General features: G+C 38.2%; 1 protein-coding gene across 1 annotated transcript in view; it reads left to right on the top strand.

Moving 5' to 3' along the window:
- Positions 1-308: 308 nt before the first annotated feature.
- RNF19A (ring finger protein 19A, RBR E3 ubiquitin protein ligase) overlaps positions 309-26,101 on the top strand; it is a 38,565-nt gene continuing 12,772 nt past the window's right edge. The window contains 5 exon segments of the mRNA XM_032222745.1: positions 309-557; positions 4,207-4,328; positions 20,512-21,290; positions 24,118-24,326; positions 25,634-25,778. Of these exon segments, the coding sequence (XP_032078636.1) occupies positions 20,695-21,290; positions 24,118-24,326; positions 25,634-25,778 (950 nt within the window). The 5' untranslated portion in view covers positions 309-557; positions 4,207-4,328; positions 20,512-20,694.

Here is a 26,101-nt window from a genome sequence, read left to right as displayed (position 1 = left end):
AGACCAGCCTCGGCCTCTGGAAGGCACATTCTTCCCTGGTCTTCGCAAGGAGGGCTTTGCTCTTGTCCAGCGGCCGGTCAGGAAGCCAGAAGGGAAATACAGCCCGGACGTCTTCTGCGAGGGAGTCTCTCTCCCCTAGTCTGCTTTCTCCGGGAGAGCAAAGCGGGGCTTCTCGGGAGGAGAAGCAAAACTTTAAGAGAAAATGCCGCCCGCGCTGCCTCCCCTGCGCACCAGGCCTCCTCCTCCTCCTCCTCCTTTTTCCTCCTCGCCGCCGGACAGACACCGGGTTCAACCCTCAGGCGGCCCCGCCTCGTCTGTGAGCTCAGCGGGGGAGCGAGGCGGAAATCTCCCTCTCTGCGGGCCAAGCCCAGCCCTTCCTTGCCTGGAGCTTGGCAGCCTCTCCTTCCCCCTCCTCTTCCTCCCCCTTCCCCGCCGCTCTCCCCCCACCTTCCCTCACACGCTCGCTTTCTTCTCCCCCTCAGAGGCGCTTCCTGCGCGGCGCGGATCGGCTGAGGAGGGCCCAGCCGCTTTGGGGTTTGCCTCCGTCGGAGTTCAAGGTACCGAGAAGGGCGGCGGGAGGGATTGTGGCAACGGCGTCGGGGGGGGGAGGGGGGCCTCCTGCCGCCCGTGTCCGGGGCTGGCGGTGAAGGGAGGGGAGGGTGAGGAGTCCCGCGGAAGCCGCCTGGCGGACAGCGAAGGCGGGAGGGCTTGCTCGAGCCAACGGGCGGCGGCGGCGACTGGAAAGGAGGAACGTTTCGCTTTCGGGGCTCCCGCTCGGCTCGGCTCCCGGCCGCGGAGAGGGCATAGGCGGTGGTGGTGGCGGCGGCGGCGGCTCCTCACATTGCTGGGGAGTGAAGTCATCGTGGCCATTGTCTCCCCTTAGCTGCCCGCTGGGCGGCCAGAGGGGGGACCAGCCGCGAACCGTGGGGCCCGCCTTGTTCGCCGAAGCCGCCGGGCAGATTCCGTCCCCCCCACCCCAGACCGTCCCGAAGAGGTTGGTTCCTCAGGCTGTGGTCCGAGCCTCCCCCCCAGAGCATGCGAGGGGTCTCTTCGGGGAGAGCGAGTAGTCCCCGCGGATCGCAGGAGCACCCCGATAAGTTTTCCGGGAAAAGAACTTCTCAGCAATCGACGCCCTCTTTCCCGGCCGAGTCTCTGAGGCACCTCTCGCTTGCAGGAGGAGGAGGAGGAGGAGGAGGGCGGCGTAAAGCAGCGCCACCTTAAACCGAAGCCTCTGAGTAACTGGGAAAGAAAGCCGCGCTTCCTACAAAATAGAATGGTAACCCAGGCCAAAGAAGGAAGTCCATTCCCAAGTGACAGGGGGAATGTTTTCCACATTCAGCCTCAATTGTTAATTGGGGGCAGGGCCGAGATACAATAATCATTTATGTTTAGAAAGGCCGCTTCTCCTCCTTCCCCTAAAAATATACAATTATTTGAATTCAGGGACTTTCCCAATTAAAAAAAAACAAAAACAACCGGATGCATAACCGTCGTTGTAGTTCCTTTGGAAAACCTCTCAGGGTCATGCTTAAGTAACAATATTTTCCTGGAATTGTACAGTCACGCTTTAATTGGTAGTAAAGGAATACCAAATATTTCATTGGAAATATTTGGTATTCAAAAGGCAGATTAGACCAGCTCTTGAAATAGTTGACATTTTACCATGTTATTTGAATATTTTTTAACAGGTTTGGATGGTAACTGTGGTTTCAAATTGCCTTACAGAGACAGTCTAGCAGTCTAGCATAGGTTGAAAAGGCAAAAGAGTGGAAGCAATGTAGGAATTTTAATGCTTCTATTTACACCTAATGTAAATGCTTTTTTAAAGCTTAGGTCAAATAAAAAAGCTGTTTGTGAAGTACACAGGATGTCAGCATAAAATAAGGTGGAATTTTCCTTTCCTTTTCATTAGTCAAACAGCTGTTGACTGTTCTGCTTAATAGAATTATTGGTAGCGTCTGTGTTAGAAACCTAAGTTTAAGGAAGTACCTTCAATGATCTGGTTAGAATAATGCTGCTGTAGAAGCAAGAGTAAGTGAGAATATCCACATATAGTATTGTATAGTATAATAACCTATTGTTGGCAGATCAGCATTACCACCTTAAAATGTAAGTTTTGGTCTATTACGTCAATTCCTCAACCCAGGTCATCTTGATAGTCACTGAGAAGACAGTAAAAAAGTGAGTAAAAAAGTCGAAGGTGGTTGTTCAGGACTAGCAGTGTAGGAGTAATGGTTAATCTTAAATAGTTTTGTTTCTGTGGTTCTTTTTAAAACTGACATAAAGCATTGCTGAAAAATAGAAATAGAAAGCCTGGCTCAAACCGATTTACTAATATGAATAGTTGATTGGGAAACTTGTGGTTGGTTTGGAGACAATCTTGCAATAGTGATTGTTGCAAGATTGCTATACTAGAACTGAAGCCAAGTGCACCTCATTTCTTTATTCCAGTTCCCTGTAGAATTCATATGCTTATATAATTTAAGAGTACCAGGAGTAAACATTCTATCATGCATAATTTCTGTCTCAAACTACAAACTAGTTATTTGCACTTGTCCTAATATGGCAATGCAGTAATTAAATCAGAATTAGCATATTCATAGTATCAATTCTACATCTCAGAATCTGTGTTGTTAGTGGCATGCATAGTTCGATGGACTTTAAAAAAAACTATGTAAAAGAGGGGATAAGTTGTTGACACAAATGCCCTTGAAATTTATAAGAACAAAATGTTAACATTCTTGGAAAATTGGCTTTTTGTTCTTATGACAGTGATATTGATAGTGAGATTTAAGAAATAAAAGGTGGAGAAATACTGCCTTAAATACTTGGGATTTGCACCTAAGTCATTGTGGTCAGAATTCCGTACATAGCCTGGAAGGAAATGTAAGCAAGAAATTCTTAAGGTGGCTGTTTCTGTGCTTTGTCTTTGAAACTACATTATCAAGAACTACAATACAAAACACTTATGAAAAGAAATTAAAATATTGAAACTGTGATTGCTTAAGTTACATGTGCACTTACCTGAGCACGTTATCTCTTTTTGGAGACATATCCATTTTATTTTAAATATGTATTATCTTCTACTTGCACAATAAATCTGCTTGCACATTTATTAATTTAAAGACTTTTCCTTTAAATTAGTGGTTATGGCTAACTGTGTAACATGACTGCCCCTCCTTTAATGCTTATCTAAAAGACATGACAAAGTTAAATGAATGGGAAAGAAGGAGGGGCGGAAATGAAGCTCAGACACCAGTGTTTAATCTGTCCACATATGGAAATAGTAGGTAGCTTGTTAGAATTACTGTCCATAGGTAATAGCTTGTGGAGAAGCAAAGCTGGCTGTTTGCAATATGGAGATGATGGATAGTCTTTCTCTTTTCCTTCATTTTGCAGCCTAATCAGGTGATTGGTAAATGTGAGAGGAAGTGTAGAAAGATACAGCACATTTTCTTATCTTTTTCTGATGTGACACGTGATTGTACTGTCCACATCTGTTTATGGCCTTCTTTCTCTGAATTGTTTAGCTTTCCATGGCTGTATACAGGTATTTGCTTGGTTGGAGGAATATGGCCAACTTTGCAGAAAGTTAAAGATTATTTTTAGGCCTCATTTTCAAATTTCCATTCTTCAAAATATTGCAAGCACAATTGGTATTTTTATTAAATGCCAAGAAAAAAAAGAAAAGTTTTACTCAGTGTTTATTTGAATACCAGTCATGACTTTTCCATATTTCCAGTGTGCACTTGTCACTTTGTTTTTACAATATTGTCTGATAGAGAATTATTCAAAACTTGAATGCTTGAATGCCATTCATTAAGCTTGAACCAGACTAATAAAGATCTTCAGTATTGCTTGGATTTTTTTCTGCATCTGAGTAGATATTTTCATTTTTTGTGCAACTTGTAGTCTGGGCTTGGAAAATTAATAAGGTATATAATTAAAAAACCAAACTCTTGACATATCCAGTAACTTGACAGTTTTTTATGTCTTAAAGAAGGGTGTCAAATGCATTGTCAGCGTGGCATCATGTGATGTATTGTGACTTTCCCCCCCTTTGCTAAACTGAGCATGGGCGTGGCCAGCACGTGATGCATCTGGCCTGCAGGCTGTGAGTTTGACAGCCCTGTCTTAAAGCAGTCCAAACATTTTTGCATAATAATAGAGGGGAACTTCTATTTTATTTCTTTGTCTTCATTTCAGATCCAAGATTTGTTTTCATGTTAACTGGATAAGGTTTATTACATGGATGCACTACAAATTTGAGCATGATCTTTGAGATTCTATTGCTGGCTGGCACATGGAGGATTATTTCATTCATTAAGGTAATGTCTTGATTTATTATATGAATTACTCTTCATTTTCATGAATTTAGGAATCTGATACTTTCTGTTTTGAAATAAAGGATATATGTTAGGAGTGTCAAACTGATGGCCCATGGACTGGATGCGTCATGCACAGGCCATGCGCATCCCAGTTCCACAAAGGGAAAAATATTGTGATAATCACGTGATGGCAACATGACACACCGAGTTTGACACCTGTGATATATGTTGAATAAACAAATTATATTTAACGTAGTTTTTCTAAAATGTGACACATTCTTGTTTAAAATCTCTGTGAAATTTTTTCTTCTGTTTTTAATTTTTTAAGGTCTCTCATAATATACTAATTTATTATTATAGAATGGTATATAGGTTCTCCTGCTTGAGCAGGGGGTTGGACTAGAAGACCTCCAAGTTCCCTTCCAGCTCTATTCTGATTGACTTATACATCTCTTGCAAATCCTATGCAGGCAGTTCTTGACTTGGGACTAGTTGTTTAGCAATTGTTCAAAGTTACAATGGCCACTGAAACAGATTGTATAAAAAGTTGCTCCACCAGCCTGCTATAACATGACATTTTGGGCACTTGGCAGCTGGCTCATATCTGCAACCAATTCCCAAACAATCCCACTTGCAATCATTTGATTGCCATTTGCAATCTTCTCTGTTGGCTTTCCCAGAAAGTCAGTGGAGAAACTGGCAGGGAAAGTTGCAAGTGGAGGGGACCTGAAATCTTTCTACAAGCTACAAAATGAGTTGAAATCTTGTATGGAAGGGAAATTCTTTGGTGGTGTGCAGGATCAGTGTTGAAGTTCTGAAGATTTCAGCTCATTCCTGCAGCCCCAAGAAGGATTTCCCGTCTGTGCAGAATTGCAGGAACATTTCAGGATGAAACCCTGTGACAGGCAGCAATTTCCCGCCATCTACTTCACTGTTCAGGAGTCCTGGGATTGTGGTTGTTGAGTGAAGCAATTATGCTTAATGACTGTTTTGCTCAATGACTAAGATGCTGATTCCAATTATGTTGTTAAACAAGGACTACCTGTAATGCTACAACCAGACTTGTTAAGATCTTGGTAGGACTGAAAAGAGAAAACAGTAGATTGTCTTGACAGGTCTACTTCTTGGCTATAAATATGCTAAAACTGTTTCACTTTGTGCTATAGATAGAATGCATGAAATGACCAAGCATGATTCTTGTGAGATATAAAGGAAAGTTTGAGTACAGGCCTTAAGAATTAGAAGGGTGCTTGCTCAAAGCACCAGAGTTGCTTCTTAATCATTTAGCCTGTGAGTTGGAAATCTCCATTATGGTTCTAGACAAAGATTATGAGAAAAATAAGTGGTTGGTAAAATTTTGTTAACAATTTTATTCTCTAAATTGTGTTAGATTTATTTCAAGCAGGTGGCTGTCCAGTCTTTTCTTAAAAACCTCCAGTAATGAAACATCTATAACCGTGATGGTGAACCTATGGCACATATGCCCAAAGTAGCATACAAAGCCATGTCACCTGGCATGCATGGCATTGCCCATTCCTCTTCTGCATTTATGGCACGCATGCGCACTTGACGATCAGCTGGCATTCATGTGTGCAGCAGTGCCAGAAACTGGAAGAGGTGGTCTTCTGTTTTCCAGTGTAAACATACGCACTGGCCAGTTGATTATCGCATGTATATGCATGCCAGTAACCCGAGTGTGGCCGAAACTGGAAGTTCATTTTACAGCACACGCATGCCCCATCTTCTGGGTTGCGGCTCAGACATGCAATTCCCGAAAAGGTTTGCCATCTCTGACCTATAACTTCTGAAAGCAAGCTGTTCCATTGGTTACTAGATGTTCTCACAGTTAGGAAGTTTCTTCTTGATTCCAGGTTGCTTCTCTCCTTCATTAGTTTCTGTCCATTGTTTCTTGTCTTGCCTTCTGACGCTTTGGAAAATAAGTTGACCCCTTCTTCTTCGTGGCAGCCCCTCAGATAATGGAATAAAGTGGTACTAATACTTCACGTGATTTTGATTCTGTGCCTTTATTTATACAATCAAGCATTGTGCTAGTTTTGTTGTTGTTGTTGTTGCTGTTGCACACTGCTGGCTCATGTTTATGTGATTGTCCACCAGGACTCCCTCTCACAGTTACTGATTTTGAGCCAAGGTTCACCTAATCTATACTTGTACCTTTGGTTTTTCCTGCCTAGGTGTAAACATTGCTTTTCTCCACATTAAATTTCATTTTGTTGGATAGAACCCATTGTTTAAGTCTGTCAAGATCTTTTTGGATCCTGAGCCTGTCTTCTGGGGTGTTGACTATTCCTGCCAGTTTAGTTATCATCTGCAAGTTTGATGAGTTTCCCTTCTAAATCTCTCATCTAAATCATTTATAAAGATGCTGAAGAGTATTGGGCCTAAGATAGAACCTTGTGGTACAGCCCCCCCGCTTTTTCCCTCCATGAAGATGTTGTACCATTAAAGACGACTCATTGAGTACGAATGTTGCTGTTGCTACTTTGACAATAGCATCAGCATAGCATTTCTTCTTTCTTCTGCTGGTCAAGCATGATGGAAAGAGAAATATGTGAATATTTGTGCGGTTATCAAGCAACCACATTTTTAATCTATTACTATCTTCCAAAGATACTAATTGTTTAGCTAATCAATTAGCTGTAGAATGTCCATTTTGTAGTTATTCCCAATGATATAATAAAATTTAAAACTTGACAGTAGGCTTAAAAATATGGAGATTACTAGAATACTGCATATTTTTTATACTATGCGCTGCTTTTGCTGTGGATGAGTAGTTGTGTTATGTGGTTTTATGTTTTAAGAACCTATACAATTTATCAGTTTAGCTTTATCAATTTTTTTGCTTGAGCACCTGAAATGTTGCAATCAGAATATTTCTTTTTGATCAGTTATTACCTCATACTGTCCCAAATTTTTCAAAATGTCCATGTATACTTGTGAATTCTAGATCCCATATATCTGGAAACTGTTATATTAGAAATACTTGTATAAAAGTGAAACAACCATAAGTTCTGATTAGTTCATGGAGAATGTCCATAAAGCAGGGGTGTCAAACTCAATTTCATTGAAGGTCACCAACCCTCTGCCAGTGAAAATGGAGCTCTGGAGAGGATGGCCCTCCCGAGCTCCGTTTTCACTGGCAGACATGGCAGGAGGCCATGTAATCTGAAAATGGAGCTTGGGAGCCAGTTTCACTGGCAGAAGCACCACGGGCTGGTCCTTCGCTGTTTCCAGGATGGCCCCTCGCAGGCCAGATCTAAGTACCCCCGGGCTTTGAGTTTGACACCCTTGCCATAAATTATGCTGTGCATCAAGGAAAAGTGGAAAAGTTATGGCAAATAGACTTTGACATTGGTGATGTAACATAAAAGAGTTATATAAGTTCTCATCTGTAACCTACTGAAAATAACATCTGGGTGTTTCACGTTTGTGTTATTAATTGAAATAGTGTATATGTGTGTGGATTTTTAGATTTTTATTTTTATTTATTATTTATAGGCCGCCCTTTTCCCTGAGGGGACTCAGGGCGGCTTACAATTCATGGGAGGGGGTGTGCAAGACAAAACATAAGACAGTACGTGAATAAAAAAATAAACAATAAAACACAACTTTCATTCAACATTCGGGTGGGGCGGATTAAAATCTTTATCCCCAGGCCTGACGGGATAGCCAGATCTTGGCTGTGCGGAAGGTCTGGACGGTGGTGAGGGTGCGAATCTCCACGGGGAGATCGTTCCAAAGGGTCGGAGCTACTACTGAAAAGGCTCTCCTCCGCGTAGTCGCCAGTCGGCACTGACTGGCGGATGGAACTCGGAGGAGGCCTAATCTGTGCGATCTAATAGGTCGAAGGGAGGTAATTGGCAGGAGGCGGTCTCTCAAGTGGATGTGGATGTTTGTAAAATATATGTAAAAATAAATTTGAATATATCTTTTAGAAGACACTAGATTAGGTTCCCAGTTGTGAGATACAGAAACATGCCCATATTTACCAATCCAGTGGGATTTGGAAATTTAACACATATAATTGTGATCATTATAAACTGGAATTCTCTTATAGCAGCAAGATTAGTGCCTATACTCAGTAATTTAGAAAGAAGGAAAAGCATATATTCTTATTTTTTATATAAAATTAAGCCAGGGTTCAAATCCATCATAAAAATAATAATATTCAACATTAAATAGTTTGGATTTTGTTAGAAATATTTTATTATTGCATATTTTATCAGTTGAATTCAGGCAGTCAACATTTTCTTTATATGTTGCTTTCTCGCAATTGTGCCCAAAGCAGGACAATCTATTACAATATTTAAATATTTGTATTGCAACAGCAGCTTAGCAAAAGTTAAGGCTGGGAGACCTACAAGTTGATCATAACACTACAGTTTGATATAAATTTATAGTTTTACAACTAGAAATAATAATGACTGGGGTTGAATAGCCTTATAGTACCATCACTTTTGGAATAGTGGAGGGTAGGATAGTTTTAAATAAGAAATACTGACATTTTTACCTTTGCATTAGGAAACCATACAAATATAATAGATTAGGTTTTATGATTTTTAAAAAGGGATAACGAAATGCAGAGAGTATCTTCTCAAAAAATGGAATCTGAATAATGCTTGATAGGGATCCCAAAATTATTAAGAATTAAGCTTCTTAAGCATATTTCTTTAACTGTGTTGTTGAAGGCTATAAGATAAAGACATTTTTGTAAAATAAGTTAAACGCTTAATCATTGATTTATTGTGGAAATTTGTAAACTGCCTACTCACCAAACAAATTAACCCATAGTTCTGATTTTTTTTAAAAAAAAGTTTTATAAATTTATAAGCCTACCCATCTCTATAACTCTGGGCAGCACAATAATGAAAATAAATATGTGGCATAGTTAAAAAAAAACCACAAATGCCAGAAAGGGGGAAAAACATTAAAACTAATCCAAGCCCTGCCACCCACTTTAACCCAAGGCCTTTGGAGAGAACCAGGTTTTCAGAGCTCTTTTGGACTTGGCCAAATAGGGGCCAGATTTATCTTGGAGGGAATGATGTTCTGAAGGGCAGGTGCTTTAACAGAGAAGGCATCCTTCCTAGGCCCATTAGGTGATTCTGCTTAATGAATGGCACCTGAAGTATATTAGTTCTATCCATATAGAAAATGTAATAAAACAATTCCATATAAAATATTGTACTGTCCAACTATCTTCCCCTACTGCCAGCAACTGAGAACCTCACATTCTAAAAGCCCTACAAAAAAGAACTGTTCTGGTCACATCTAAATGAAGTTAGCAGATACCTTGGCTTTAATGGGCAGACTGTGTGAGCATGAGCAGTAGAGATAATGAGAAAGCTGTCCTTTAGGTTCTTGTTTCCTTCATGTTTTGGGTAAGTACCCACAATCTCTTTTCTGGCTTAGACCATATCAGATTGGCAGATTCCACTGATATGACATCTTTCAAAAAGGTAACAAGAACCCTAGTAATGTAAACCTGTATAGATACCCTGTTTCCCTGAAAATAAGACCTTCCCGGATAATAAGCCCAATCAGGTTTTTGAGTGCATACACTAAAATAATCCCTCCCTGAAAATAGCAGCAGCCATGAGGTGTCCACGCTCACCACCTCCTGCACCTCAAAAATAATAAGACCTCCCCCAAAATAAGGAAATAAGCTCTTATTTCAGGGGTCAAAAGACAGGGTCTTATTTTCGGGGAAACACGGTAGCCAGCAACATCTTGAATAGGACCTGGTGGTGCAGTGGTTAGAAAGCAGTATTGCAGCCTAAAACTGCTTAGGGCTATAAATCACTATGAAGCTGTATATAAATCTTAAATGCTAGTGCTAATATGCTCCCTCCAAAGCAAGGATTATTCTACTGAATTGATTAATGCAAGTTAGTAGGTGAGCAGCTGCATTTTGTGCCATTTGCAATTTCTGGGTTATCTTCAAGGGAAGTCCCATATTGAATGAATTGCATTCATCTAGCTGACCCAATGGCATGAATCACTGTCTTTTTCATGAAAAGGGACTGAGTCACTGTCTTTGTCATCTTCTGCTCCAGGACAGATTTGAAATGGCTGAGCAACTGAAGCTGCCAAGGCATCTTCTGGGCATGGCTTCCATTTGCTATTCTAGCAAGATCTGGAAATCTGAAAGGACCCCCAGATCAAAGTTCTCTTCGAGAGGAGTGCAGCCCTATTAACAGTAATAAATGGAACTTCCGTGCAGCTGGGTGGCTTTTCTCTTAATAACATATCTGTTTTGCTGAAATTCTGTATGATTCTATTCCACCCACCAATTCCTCACAATTTCCAGGGCACTGGTTTAAGATTTATGTTGCATTTTCAGATAATCCTTGTTTAGCAACCACAATTGGGACCAGAACTTGGTTGTTAAGCAAAGTGGTCACTAAATGAAACCACAGCTGTACTTATGATCTTAATTCAGCTTTCCTTCACTTTAGAGACCTATGAAGGTTGTACATGTGGGCATTGGTCATAAAGTTTATTTTTCATCACTCCTGTAACTATAAACGGTTGTTCAAGGCAGTCACTAAACAAGGACTACTTGCATTATTTACAGATTGATAATACCTAACTCAAAACAATAAATGAACTCGCCCAGAAACTTCATGTAGAGGTTAGATAGAATAAAGGAGAAATCTCCACCCTTGGGGATTCCACACTGAAGTGCCCAAGAGCTTAATTCTCTTATAAATTCCCATTGGAACTATCAGCTCAAGAAAGAGCAGAATATTGCCCCAGTCCCTAGTTTCAAAACAATCCAAATGGAGCCATGATAGATACTATCACATGCTGTTGAGAGATCTTGCAAGTCTACAAGAGTTAGGGGCTCCCATCCAAGTTCTGTCCCTTCATCCATAAATATAACCAGTGTCGTTTCTGTCTCATGCCTCAATCTATACCCTGAATAAAAAGGATGTAGATGGCTATCCAGGGCCTCTTCAGTTATTTAGATTTATATCTAAAGTAGGTTCTGTAGTCTACTATTAACACCAGGTGTGATTACTACATAAAGGAAAGAGCAAGCTACAAATTCTGCATATACATCATAACAAAAGCTGTTGAACTTGAGGCTGCCAGAGAAGTAAAAATTCTGAAGTGTAATAATACTAACAAAAAATAACTCAGAGGTTAAAAGAATACTTCAGTGACAAAGATCAGGCTTCCTCTGCTCTCATCTACTTTATTCTAGTTTTCAGATTATTTGTTTGTACTTCTAGTGAATCCCATTTTAAGCAACCTTTCAAAATTGAAAGACGAAACAATCATTAGAAATTCTGTTCACAATTAACAGCGCTATATTATTTTAAGGTATTTAAAAATGGCTGACCAGCCAGTTTCTACTCCTGGCAGCATAACAGCAGAAAAACAGGAAATGGCTCAGACTATAACTATTAAACCTAAAACATGGATTGGAAAGCATGTGATTCAGACATAAAAGGAAATTACTTTTATAAAGAAAGTGTTGATTATTAAAAAAATATAGGCAACTGATCTATGAGTTATTTACAGTCAAATGCTGCTAAATCAATAATTAGAATATTTTCAAATAGCACTATAGATTTATTTCAGTTTTGTCTTTAAACCCCTGCTCTAGAATTCTGCAGTGGGAAATATTTGAAACAATGTAGTTTCAGGTAAAAAGTGAGCAAGCTAGTGAAAGAACAATCTACCTTACCTTTGCAAATCCAATCAAATTCGCCACAGAAAAATAACATTCTCATCTAGGACAGAAGGTTATTGGTACCATTTCAGCTTTGTCAGCCCAAGCAACCTATGTAGCATATATAGATGAAGGAGACTCACATATTTTATGATCAAAAGAAAAATAAATGTGTTGTTGGAAGAAATGTCCTCCTGCGTTCAGTTCCAAATAGGGAGAAAGACACTGGAAACATGGCGGCTATTTGAAAAGATGGTTTTTAATGGTGGACAGGACCTCATGGTTTGAGGTCTTAGGGGGAAAAAGGGAAGAGATGCTGAGAGTGCCTTGGTTTTATGCCCTCTCTGGGCCCCACCCCAGAGCTTCTCGTTCCTGTGCAAGAAATGCACTCTGATTGGTGGTCAGATTCTCAGGGGCGGGGGTCTCAGCTCACTTTGTAAACTGTCTTTTGCGTCCCAAGTTGAGCTGTTGCTGGGGGATGATGTACTGAAAAGGCTTTGGAATTCCTATTATGGCTCTGCCTGAAGCAGGTAGATCTTTGTTATGCAGAATAGACTGGCTCAGGCCTTAATGGTCCATTGACAAAGGTGTGGGGGGCAGGGAGCTGCAGGGAGCTGCTTTGTCTTTAAAACATGTTTCTCCTTTTCTCATCCAAAGAAATATAATATTCTGCCTTTTGTTTGGTAAATTTTTATTTTTATTTTTGCATAAACCCAAACAAACACAAAGAATCCTTTTTCTTTGCATACTATAGAAAGTGTGTCAATTGGTTACAAAAAGCTTTTGTGCATTTCTTCCACAGTCATCATCTATAATTCATATCAAATCATATATTTTATATCAAATATATGTATAGATATTACTATCATCATACCTCAATTTTCATTTGACTATAATTGTTTTAACGTCCTTTTGCATAGAATATTCCAAAGTTTAAAACATAACCACATAATGGCATTTTGTTATCTATTTCCAATATCATTCACTAACATTAAATCCTTATGACCTATTCTAAATAAAAATCAATAATATTTAGTAACCAAGTTTCTAGTCTTCCTTTCCAAATCACTGTTTACAATTTATATCCAATTTCCTTTTATTAAGCCAATACATATATATACATTATTATCATTATCAATCATTTATTTGACTATGTCCATTATAATAACATTTTTTGACTTAATACTCAAAGTTTAACTAGATTTAATTAATTTTTTTATTATTAGCTTTTATGTCAGAACAAAATTTCTAATCTTCCTTTCATAGTCACCATTTACCATTCATATTCAATTAATTCTTATCAAACTAATACATATGTATACATTATTATTATCATTGCCAATTATTTATTTAACCATATCCATTATCACTTTATTTTTTACATAATGCTCTAAATTTAACTAAATTTAACTAATTTTTTGTTATAAACTTTCATATATAAACCTGTATCTTTCCAGTAATAATGCAATCTTATGTATTTTGCCATTTGTGGAATTAATCTTCTGATTATTTCCTTGATAATATTTGTGCCGACTTCTCTTCGCAGCTCATTGCTTATTGCATCTCTTATATAATCTCGATACCCTCCATCTGTTTCTTTAATCAGCATATCTTTGGTCATCAACAGTGCTTCTGATAAGATTTCTCTCCTTAAATCCATCAATTCTTCTCTTTCTTCCTCGTCTATACCTTGCCATCCGGGGTAGAGTTCCTGGTCATCTAGCTCCCCTTTCCATGTTCCACGCACTCCATTTCCAACCACACTCCATTCACCATAGATGTCAACAAATTTCTTGTCTTTGTGCTCATTTTTCTCTTCCATTTTTAGGACTCTAGCCTCCACTTTTTCCAATTGAAATTCTCCATCATATTTTGCTGTTATATGCTCTATGTTTTCCAGTTTCTCCTCAATTCTCTCTGATACTTCTAGTAATTTTTGAATTCCAAACATTATCTCTTGCAATATTAAAGTTTCTTTTTGATGTTGATATTGTGCCATTCTTTCAACTGGTACTGCCACTCTGGCTTTCAAAGCTTTTTATTAGATTAATCACAAATTCATTTATAGTCTCTCACAATAAGATCTTGTTTTCACTTTTCTCCAGCTGGCAATAAGGTTCAAAAGAACACCTGCATAAACACTCCGTGCTCTTCTTATCACTCTCTGTAAACAAGCTGCAAGGTCTTAAAGCGCAAAATCGAAATGATCAAAGAGAGAAGTGAAAGTACAATGTTTCCAAGGCTCAAACCTCCAGCCTCCAAGTGGCAGTGTTGCTTCCTTTCCCCCTAATGTTACAAGCCTTTTTGTACTCTTTTGTATCTTTTTTGTATTCCAGGTTTAAAAGAAGTAAAATTCTTAAATGAGGTAAAATAGAAAAAAGGAAAAAAACTCATATAGAAATGAAAAAAAGAGTTTCAATCTATAGGTTAAAAAAATAGAAAAGTAAAAGAAAAACTAATCTGTTCACTTTAAAAAGCTTTGCACAAATTCCATCCATAAAATAGCATTTAAAAAGAAAGAACACACTGTCCAATGCAATCCAATGCAGCTTAATTTCGCCGCTTATGTTTTCTGTTCTCAAATTTAATTTAGCTTTAAGGGTTTTTTTGTGGGGGCAGTCTCTTTTAAAACAGTAAAATTTCCTCACCAGCTGTACACACTTTCTCTTTCCATTTCCTTCCGTTCCGGAGCTGTCCCAACTTCATCAGCTTGTGGCTGCACTTTTGTCCCCGGCTAGAAGAACTTATCTTGGATCAATCAGGGACTTTGTGGGGTTCCTGCGATCAACAAGACGTATTCTTCCCGATCACCATCTCTGCGGGATGGTTTAGGTCTATATGGACCATTCAGCGGCAAAAGTATCGACTGCGATCTCGGGACTTTGAGATTGCAGGTCGTGTCGTCGCGATTCAGCCACTCCCCAATATTCTGCCTTTTTAATATTTCTAAAATAATTCATTTTTCTAGGAATGGGGTGGTGCTAATTTCCTACATAGTTTCTTAGGATTGTCATACCGGAATCAACACAATTAAAATGAATTCCTGCCACTGAAGAAATGGTGGCTGTTGAGGCAATCAATGATAGTGTGGGTTCTATAAAGAAATGTTGATAGCATAGCTGAAAATACAAGGCACAAACCTTCATATTTAAACTTCCTGGTCAAACTGTATGTTTTGATGAATCCCCAAGTAACAGAAGTTGACACAACTTCTTCAGAGGTGGTAGCTGACCTGGGCCAGCTCTACAAAGCTTCCAGTGTTTTCAAAACAGAATATGCATCCCCATTACATGTATAGAAAGGCAGAAGATTAGGCAGTCTCAAACAGGTAGCAAGCTTCTATCACACAGATGTGTTGGGGAGGTTACAAGAAGACCATGTATAGCTTTTGCAAGAAGAATACCATCAGATGGCATCAAATCAGTGTAGATCTAAATGAAGTGTGAAATAAAGCCTAAACATGGGGATTTGAAGAACATACAAGGTCCTTGAAATTTATCAGAGCTTTCAGGACACGGGAGTAGCCCTCTAATGCTAAGTAGCCTAGACTCATCATTAAGAAAACAGCAGGTACAGAGACAGAAACAACAGCCAGATGTAGGGCCTCCTAAGGATGTATTAAGACAAGTTCCAACAGTGAAACTAGGCAGCAGATCCCAACCAGATCTATTAACACACGAGACTTCCACTAACAGAGGGAAGAATCATCCATTTCAAAGGACTAAAATCAAGTCTATTTATTTATTTATCAAATTAAGAGACCACTGATATCACTTACAGAGCAATTCCAAATCCACTGTGAAGTTAAAACAGCCACTTAGTCCCACCTTCCATCTCTACCTCTAAATTTATTTATGATAATATAGTATTACAGGTTTCCTTAGTTCTAAATTTTAGGTTTGTAATATTTTACAAAGTATTTTATTTCCCACTTAGAGTCCCACTTTCTTTCTCTCCATTAACTGGTTATGGAAACAGCAGGTCTGGCATGTACCATTAAAATTTGGATGAGGATGGAAAGGTTCCTCTCCCTAAAATCTTCATGGCAGGATTTCATATAGATCATCACTCTCAACACTAAGGCAGGTGAGGAGTAGTGGTATCTTGTAATGGGATCTTTGGCTCAGCAAATTACCAGATATGAGATCTTATACATGCATGAAAATGGGTATTGTTGGTATCTCTTTCCTCCTTCACAAACTCCCTTCCCAAGTTCCTCAACCCTAAAAGTTCAACTTGCCCTGATATTATTGGGATTAAAACCTGGCTACTTTAACAAGCCTTGAGGGAGATTATAACACAGTGATTTCTTTTATTTAAGAATGTATGTTTATACACAGTTATTATTCCTCAGCATATACAATATATTACCTACATTGCTTATAGTTAAGCATTTATTTTGATGCTTTTGTTTATGTATGATAGGACTGCAAACTGCTGAAAATCAGTTCAATATTGAATGGGGTATAATTGGGATATAATCTTAGAAAAACAGTGGTGGTGGTGATCATCATCATCATCATCATCATCAGGTTGGTTGTAGATTCCCACAGGCTTTGGTTCTGGGGTATTTTGACCTCCCTACTTTGGGATGGGATCTGGTGTAGTGCAGGAATTTATAGCCAGTGCGGGTTTCTCCTATTTGCAGCACAGGTATGATTCATAAAGAACACACAGATAACATCTTGTCTTTGCTTTAGAATAATTAGAAGATTTAACTGATGCTGGAGCATTTTAACATTAGTCCTTTATCATAGTCTGATCACTCTAAATTTCATAGCCTCCAACAACCTTTGTAAAGGGATGGATCAATTAAGAAGGCATGCTCCAGGGACATGGATAGAGAAAATGACAAATGCAAATTTGAAAAAGAGGGTTGATACTGTCAGTCTTGAAGGAGGTATACAGCTGTTCAGAAAATGATAAATCCCACTATCCTAAACAATTTTCAAATAGTTTTTAAAGTAAAGTTTTAGAGAAACTCTTTGGATTATGCTACTGTAAGATGCTCAGATTTGGGGGGAGTCAGGTGGCTTATAAATCATATAATTAACAACAACAGAAACCTAAATAACTGAAGAGGCTCTGGATGGCCATCTACATCTTTTTTATTCAGGATATAGATTGAGGCATGAGATAGAAACGATGCTGGTTATATTTATGGATGATGGACAGAACTTGGATAGGAACCCCTAACTCTTGTAGACTTGCTCGATCTGTCAACAGCATGTGATACTATGTATCATGGCTCCATTTGGATTGTTTTGAAACTAGGGACAGGGGCAATATTCTGCTCTTTCTTGAGCTGATAGTTCCAATGGGAATTTATAAGAGAATTAAGCTCTTGGGCACTTCAGTGTGGAATCCCCAAGGGTGGAGATTTCTCCTTTACTCTATCTAACCTCTACATGAAGTTTCTGGGCGAGTTCATTTATTGTTTTGAGTTAGGTATTATCAATCTGTAAATAATGCAAGTAGTCCTTGTTTAGTGACTGCCTTGAACAACCGTTTATAGTTACAGGAGTGATGAAAAATAAACTTTATGACCAATGCCCGTATGTACAACCTTCATAGGTCTCTAAAGTGAACGAAAGCTGAATTAAAATCATAAGCACAGCTGTGGTTTCACGTAGTGACCACTTTGCTTAACAACCAAGTTCCGGTCCCAATTGTTACAAATTACTGATTTTCCTTCTGCTGCATTAAATGTGAACAGGAACATTAAAATGCAGATTCTTCTTTTATTATTATTTATTATTATTTAATTAATTTGTATGCCGCCCACTCTCAAGAGACTCAGGGCGGCTTACAAGTAAAAAAGGGGAAGGGAAGGACATACAAAAACAAGACAACATTAAAAGATCACAACATTCACAACTTAGGATGGGGCTGGACAAATTCAACAGCCCCAGGCCTGCCGGAACAGCCAAGTCTTGGTCACTTTGCGGAAGGCCGGAAGGGTAGTGAGGGTCCGGATCTCCACCGGGAGATCGTTCCATAGGGCCGGAGCAGCAACAGAGAAGGCCCTCCCACGGGGGGTTGCCAGCCGACATTGACTGGATGGAATCCGGAGGAGGCCTAATCTGTGCGATCTTATAGGCCTCAGGGAGGTAATTGGCAGGAGGCAGTCTCTCAAGTAGCCAGGTCCGATACCATGTAGGCCTTTAAAAGTAACGACTAGCACTTTGAAGCGTGTCTGGAGACTAATGGGAAGCCAATGCAGCTCACGGAGGATAGGTGTGACGTGGGTGTACCTAGGTACACCCACAATCGCTCGCGTGGCTGCGTTCTGGACTAACTGGAGTTTTCGAACACTCTTCAAATTACACTTTCATGTTAAGAATCAGAATAATTGTGTCATCCCATTTCTTTGGAAACTTTTCTGATTTTGTTGCAAGGATTCTAATGCTGTTATTAGTAATTAAATGTCAATATTAAATGTATTGTGTATGAAGGGATATTTTTAAATGCAATTTTGAATGGGGGGGATGGGGGAGGAAAAGTGCAATTTATTCCTGAAAATACAGGTGGTCCTTGATTTACGACCACAATTCAGTCCAAGATTTATGTTGCTAAATGAGACATTTGTAAAGTGTGTTTTGCCCCATTTTATGATCTTCCTTACCACAGTTAAGTGAATCACTGAAGTTGTTGAATTAGCAACATTAAGTGAAACTGGTTAAGTGGAACTGGTTAAGTGGAACTGGTTTCCCATTGACCTTGCTTGTCAGATGGTTGCAAAGGTGGATCACATGACCTGGGACAACTGTCATTAATATGAGTCAGTTGCCAACGGTCTGAATTTTGATCACGTGACTATGAGGATGCTGCAATGGTCTCAAGTGTGAAAAATGGTATGCCACTTTTTCCAGTTACGTCGTAACTTTGGATGGTCACTAAATGAACTGTTGTAAGTCAAGGATTACCTGTATAATAAGCCTCATGGCTTCCAGGCTTAAAATAAATGACCAATAGTCTTGTCTGTAATGGACATGTTCTCGCATGTTGAATCTGGTTCCTTAATTAGTTTCTTAACTGCACAAAATATAATTGATCTATTATTACCTTTTTTCTTGGCTATAGTATAACTTAGGAAGGATGTATTATGATAGTCTCTTCCCTTTATTTCTGAACTTCAATTACTACTACTGTAACAAATGACCTATTTAGAAATTTGACTTTCTTTAAGGAATTTATTAGTGCAGGGAAACATTTTTAGTTGTAAGAAATAAAGGTTAATTACTGTTTTGGATGAGAAGCATATTGTGTCTTTCTCAGAATTTCTAAATTACTTTCCTTTCTCCATATGTAGACAATTAAACTAAATGTTTATTCCTCACAAATTCATAGCTGTAGATTTTTGGTTTTGGTTTGGTTTGGAAGGAGTAATAGAAGAAATCAGTAATTTAATTTTTTTCTCTATATGATAGACATTTTAGATGTCACTATTAAGTTGATTTCCTGTTCATCTCTTTCTCCTTATAATTATAGCTTTGACCTGAAAAGCCACAACAGAAACTAAAAAGGTACATATTACTGTGTGTAAGTTTGTGGAAAATCTTTCAAGAAAGCAGCACCTAACATTATTATACTATCAAAAAAACTACTCAGTTTAGGGCACAATTTCTGGAATTCTTTCCATCTTCTTTATCAAATACATCTGCATTTTATTCTGTTACTGTGTTTGTGTCTCCATGTTTGTTTCTGGCTTCCTTTTACATTGCAAGTGTTTGCTTATATGTGGGTACTGGTAAATGGAAGATAGGCTACGCTCTGCTTTTGCCCAAGTGATGGGTTAGGCAGGTTGTAGAGGGTTTCGATTGAAACAGCCACTAGTCTTCTGGTCCATTGTTCAACCCCCTGACACATAAAAACACGTAGGATTCCCCTCCCTCCAATCTTCATTTTCTGGTTTGCACCAAGCTTGGTCCCATTGTGTTCAGTTTTGGCGAGAAAGATGTGGCAATCCATTTTCATACTATTATCAAGAATAATGCATTGGTGCAGTTACTCAGAACTGAAATCTTGAAAGGTATCTTTAACTTTAGACATATAACCAGAACACTAGATTTTTATTTTTTTATTTTAATTGGTGCTGCAAATATTTCCCATTTGTAAAGTTTAAGAAATGTCTGGATTTTTTTTCTTTTGATAGTATCAATTTTAGGATTGGCAATTCACTGGTAAAAAATCTTGAAAAAGTGATAACAGCCCTTTCTTGCAAAATAGAATAGCACCTACATATGTTGCCCCATGACTACCATTTTTTTTCTTTTAAAATGACAACTAGGAATCTGGAAATTTCATTTACTTGCTCTCTTGCTAATTGACAGAAATGCAACAGGTGCATGAAGCAAAGAAGGTGGGGTGGAGGATTAGGTAATTGTAAAATGAATAAGCAGACTAATACCAGTCCTTTGCAAATAACAATGGATCTGAATGAATGGGGCGTCATTTTTTATGTCTCTCTTCTCTCTCTTCCAGAATTGCTGAGGAGCATTTTGGGGTGGATTATATATTGTGAAGAATTTGCTGAATGAACAAGATCTGATCATGCATAACAAGACTTAAGCTATCTTTCCTTCTGTGACTTAAATATGCTGCTTTTCAATAGTGCTTTTGTCTTTAAAATGGTCATAGCTGCATATATTCTTTGATCCATTTCTGATGAATGTTGCAGCCATGAGTTTACATCGGCAAATGGGTTCTGATAGGGACCTGCAATCTACTGCCTCCTCTGTAAGCTTGCCTTCCATTAAAAAGGCACCAAAGAAAAGAAGAATTTCACTGGGATCTCTTTTTAGAAGGAAAAGGGATACGAAACATAAAGCCAAGGATGTAAATGGTGGCGTTGACGGGATTGCAAGTATTGAAACTATACACTCAGAAATATGCCCAGACAAGACCTCTATTTTATCTGCCTATATGTCATCAGACAGTGGAACGGCCATCTGTAGTAAGCAGACGGGAGACTTCATAGAATGTCCCTTGTGCCTTTTGCGGCACTCTAAGGAGAGGTTTCCGGAAATAATGACTTGTCACCATAGATCTTGTGTGGATTGCTTGCGTCAGTATCTCCGGATAGAAATCTCAGAAAGCAGAGTTAATATCAGCTGTCCAGAATGCTCTGAGCGATTTAATCCCCATGACATTCGATTAATTTTAAATGATGACATCTTGATGGAAAAATATGAAGAGTTTATGCTTAGACGATGGCTTGTTGCAGACCCTGATTGTAGGTGGTGCCCTGCTCCAGACTGTGGGTAAGTGATGTGCTTTTGTATCCAGTGCTATATTTTATCCTTTCTTGCTTGTTAACTTGCTTGTATATAATCTCTTATTTACCAGAATGTTTTTATTTTGTACTGTATTTCAGGTTTTTGTTTCCTCCTTTTGATATTCAAAAATAATTTGCTATTACTTTAATAGCAGAAAGGTAGAGAAATGAGAAACAGATTCCACTTCTATCTTCTCAAATGCTAGCATTTCACGCTGTAGAATATTAAAGGGGTTGTCAAGTTTTAATGCAGCCTCCAAAGTAGCTAGCTTTCCACGCAGATTATTAACTTGCTGCATTCTTGAAGAAGGTCTTTGTATGTTAAGCACATAGATAGAGATTTCCCTCTCCTGTACTTCATATCCTGAGTAGGTGGCCCCACTCTTATGTACCAACCAACCCTCTCATCTGTGTGGAATTCTAGCTTACCCTTAGTGCCTAAACATTTTTAACTTCATATTTTTTCTTTTTTAATAGCAAAGTTAAGAGTTTTGTGAAGAGTTGTGAGCTTTGTGAGTTGGTATAATTATAATTGGCCACAAAATTTTTCATATTACAAGAGCTGTTAGATCGGAGTAAAATTTAAGAGAGCAAAATCCACTTTTTGCTTAATGTCAGAGGAATGTTTTTAAATATTAAACATAGTTACATATTCTTGTAACTCTTTTAAATACTAAATGGCAAAGAAAATAATAAACAGTACATTTTGAGACTGAATAGGGCAATTAAATTTGGGAGCCTTTATGCATTCTTATCCACGCTGCTTGTATTTTGTATAATACGTTTCTTTCATATAATCTTATTTGTTTCAAAATATAGCAGCTAACTGCAATTACTTGTTTTTATCATTTATGTGTGGTTCTAAAACCACATGTGAATTTATTAATTCATAGAATTTCATTCACATGCACACAACTATAAAAGAACTTGTTAATTTGTTCTAAATATTGTGGTTCTTTAATACTTTATTTTGATATAACATTTAAGGCAAAATTTTGCTACTGCATGTAAACTATAATTGCTAACACATTTCAGATAAACACATTTATATATCACATAATGTTGGTTTGTTAGTATGTTGTACAATATAATATTTTCATAGAACTTTTGATTAAAGTTTAACCAATAATACCAATTATGCCTGAGGGAGAGAGACAGCAAATTTATTTCTGAATTATCACTTTCTTATTTTATTTAGCATATGGCATCTACAAGAGGTCATGCAATCACTAATATACAAATATACTGGATTGTCAGTGGCAAGGCTGAAGTTGATTGCAGACAGTCCTTGATTTATAATTGGATTTATAACTGCAACTAGAATCTGTTTCTTAGCAATGCATAAAATATGACCACATTGCTTAGCGATAACCATTCCTGAAGTCCTGGTTGCAGTTTTTCACTGAATCCCCTGGTTATTAGATGAGGCAACTTCTAGCCAGCTTCCCACAATAATAACGAGGAAGCTGGCAGCAAGTCCCAGGCCCTCCAGTAGACAAATGGCAGCTGCTGAGTGGGGGAAGGAGCCTAGGGGTGCAAGGAGATGCACAAGTGAGGCAGCGCAATCAGAGAGGAGGTGCAAAGTGAGAGGAAAGGTCAGGGTGGTTGTGATGGGGTACACAAGAGGTGCAACTTGAGTTGGTAAGCGGTGAGATGTGCAAGAGACGTGAGTCAATATGGATATAAGTGGGTGAATGAAAGATACCATGTGAGCTGGAGAAGGTGAATGCTTGTACGCAAAAGGCATGCATTGGTGAGAGGGTATGAGAAGTGCCACGTGAGTTGGTGAAGGTGTGAGGAGTATGCAAGAGGTGCTGTGTAGGCCAGAGTGGGTGCAAGGGAGGTTCAGTGGGCATCAGAAGGGGTGTATGAAGGAGTGCTTGGCTAGGACAAGTAGAAGAGCTATGGGAGGGTGTGTGAATGGGAAAGATTGTCCCAGTAACTTTATGGGGAAACCAGCAGATTGCTATCATAAGATTACAAGGCCCTTGTCAACTGATCACAAGTGCAAACAGATTATCAAGCATCCAGATTTGGGGGTTGAAACTCCAAGAACTGATCGTGGCCACCATTCATTCACTACTTGTATCTTGGAATGGTGTTGACCGTGGGTGTGTAACTTCAAGAACAGGTTGTAAGTTTTTTAGTGGCCCATCATAACTTTCAGTCATTAAGCAAAGACTATCAGTATTTCAATTTATTTTATTTGAAACAATTTCAATCTTGCAGAACAGCACAATGATGTCGAAGTTTGCTGAATTCTACCATAGAGTCCAGATCTAAAATAGCAATAACAATAGCTCTTAGACTTATATACTGCTTCACAGTCCTTTACAGCCCTCTGCAAGCTGTTACAGTGTCAGCATATTGCGCCCAACAATCTGGGACCCCAAAAATATATCCTATGAGATTAACTAGAGCTCAATAAATGTTATTGTGTTTCTACGTTTATAAAGGATGATGTTTCATAATAGCAACTCAGCTATTTAAATTGGCACTATGTAGAACTGAAAAAGTCAGTTCATATGAGAGTACTTGATGTTGACTTAGGCTGTTTTTAGTAAAAGAAAAAAGAAAAAAACTAATTAATATTTTGATAAGAGACTATAAAAATTTTTTGGTCTTACAGAAAACTAGGAATTTGTGTGTGTGGGGGGGAATCTTAGAAGAAGGCAATTACTGACTTTTTCTACATTGTTGCCAAGAAAACATGGATCTATCCACATAATTGCCAGATGTCTAGAATAATTTGAGGGAGGCTTTATCTTAGGACAGAGAATAAATACCCTTCCATCTATTTTTGAATATTTAAGGTATGCAGTCATTGCTTTTGGCTGCGCAAGCTGTCCAAAACTTATGTGTGGGCGTGAAGGCTGTGGAACTGAATTTTGCTACCACTGTAAGCAGATTTGGCATCCTAACCAGACTTGTGATGCAGCTCGTCAGGAAAGAGCACAAAGTCTACGTTTACGAACAATTCGTTCTTCATCCATTAGCTATAGTCAGGAGTCTGGAGCAGCAGGTATTTATTATTTCAAGCTAAATATTAGAAATATTTTTATATTACATCTTGAATTGCTAGATTACTCATCAGTTACTGATACCGAAAAAGGGAAGATCTGAATCTTTTCTTCAGTATGTTGATATTAGTGCAAAATTGTACAGTTGTGTAGAATGTATTGAAACAATGTGCTGCTAGTATTTGGCATGGTGGATATAATTAGCTTAGGCAATCAATGAAAAGATCTGACTACTGATAGAACTTTTGGTGTGAAATGTCTAGTAACAGACCACACACTGGCTGAGTTCAGGTGTTAGGATAAAACATGTGTTTGCTTAGTGTTGTGTAGATCCAGCACACTTTCTGATTCGGAACAAAATTTATGTTGGCTCTCAAGCACCCCTAAATTTTGCACAGCATATTAGTAATCCTATTCATAAGATGGGGCAAAGACAAAGATTCTACTTGAGAGAAGGTTTTGAGCCTTAAAATGTGTGCCTTAAATTTCTGCCAGAAGCTGAAAAGAAAGCCACTTTATAATGGAGGGATATGGATATCAGACCATTCTTTTTGCACTCTTCATTTATTATGCCATGTGAATCTAGAAAATTATGAGTTCGTAATGTCCAAACTTAGGCTTTTGTTATGGGGACATGAGTTGTTTATAAGAATATTGATTTAACTGGAATTCGAAGAGATAGAGTCTCTTATAGCTGAGATAGGGAACCACTGACATGCAGGCTTCTAATCTAGGCCCTTGATCTGTTTATAGTCCCACCTCTTGGAAAGAGGGAGTAGTTACTTTGTATATAACTCAGCAAAAGTTCCTTATGAAGAAAAAGGAAATAAGCCATTGAGAAGATCTTTTGCTCTTTTCCCTATGAAGAAAATAAGTACTCTGAAAGATGGGTAATAACCTCAACTGAAAAGAATGCTCTTCCTTCTAAAATCACTGTTAATTGATATCATATGGCTTGATTAAATATAGAATGGGAAGCATTTTTTAAAATTGTTTTTAAAGAATTTTTTTATCCTTGCACTATCATTTTGCAACTTGAGCTATATTATCTATGATAGTATGCATTTTATGCTTTTACTTTGGATATCAAAAAAAATCTCATCAGATTAATTTTGGATTAAATGATTGAGTATAATTTGAAAGCAGAATAATGTGTAAAGTTCTGTGTAATGTTTACATTATAATTTTACTTAGGTGTACTTAATTATCTTTCTGTACTGGATGTTTGTTGAATTTCAGATGTGACATACTTTTAATTTTTATTTTCCTTGGGAGCAATATTGCTATTGTACTTCTTTATTTTTAACAGCTGATGACATAAAGCCATGCCCCCGCTGTGCTGCTTATATCATAAAGATGAACGATGGAAGCTGCAATCACATGACATGTGCTGTCTGTGGTTGTGAATTCTGTTGGTTGTGTATGAAGGAGATCTCAGACTTGCATTACTTAAGGTATGTATGGGAAATTGTAGGAAATAAAAATGTTTTTTTCCTTGTAACAGAAGTTTAACATGTTTTTTATTCCAATTTATAATAGAAGCCATGCTAGGCTGGTTCAAAAGTGCTATTTTTCTGAAGTTAGATCAAGCATTTATTTAGAAAACTTTTATGGCTTTTCATTTTAATACATAACCCCAGACAGCTAACAATCAATTTATAGCTTCCCTCCCTGAGCAACCCGATTACTAAGGTTAAAATAATTCAATACCGAAGGAAAAAAATAGAGGCAACACATTTATTTAAAACATTTTGTATAGTTGTCCATTTTAGATTGA

Source organism: Thamnophis elegans, chromosome 8 (assembly GCF_009769535.1).
Source record: "Thamnophis elegans isolate rThaEle1 chromosome 8, rThaEle1.pri, whole genome shotgun sequence".
Taxonomy (NCBI): domain Eukaryota; kingdom Metazoa; phylum Chordata; class Lepidosauria; order Squamata; family Colubridae; genus Thamnophis; species Thamnophis elegans.
This window is presented reverse-complemented; position numbering and strand designations above follow the sequence as displayed.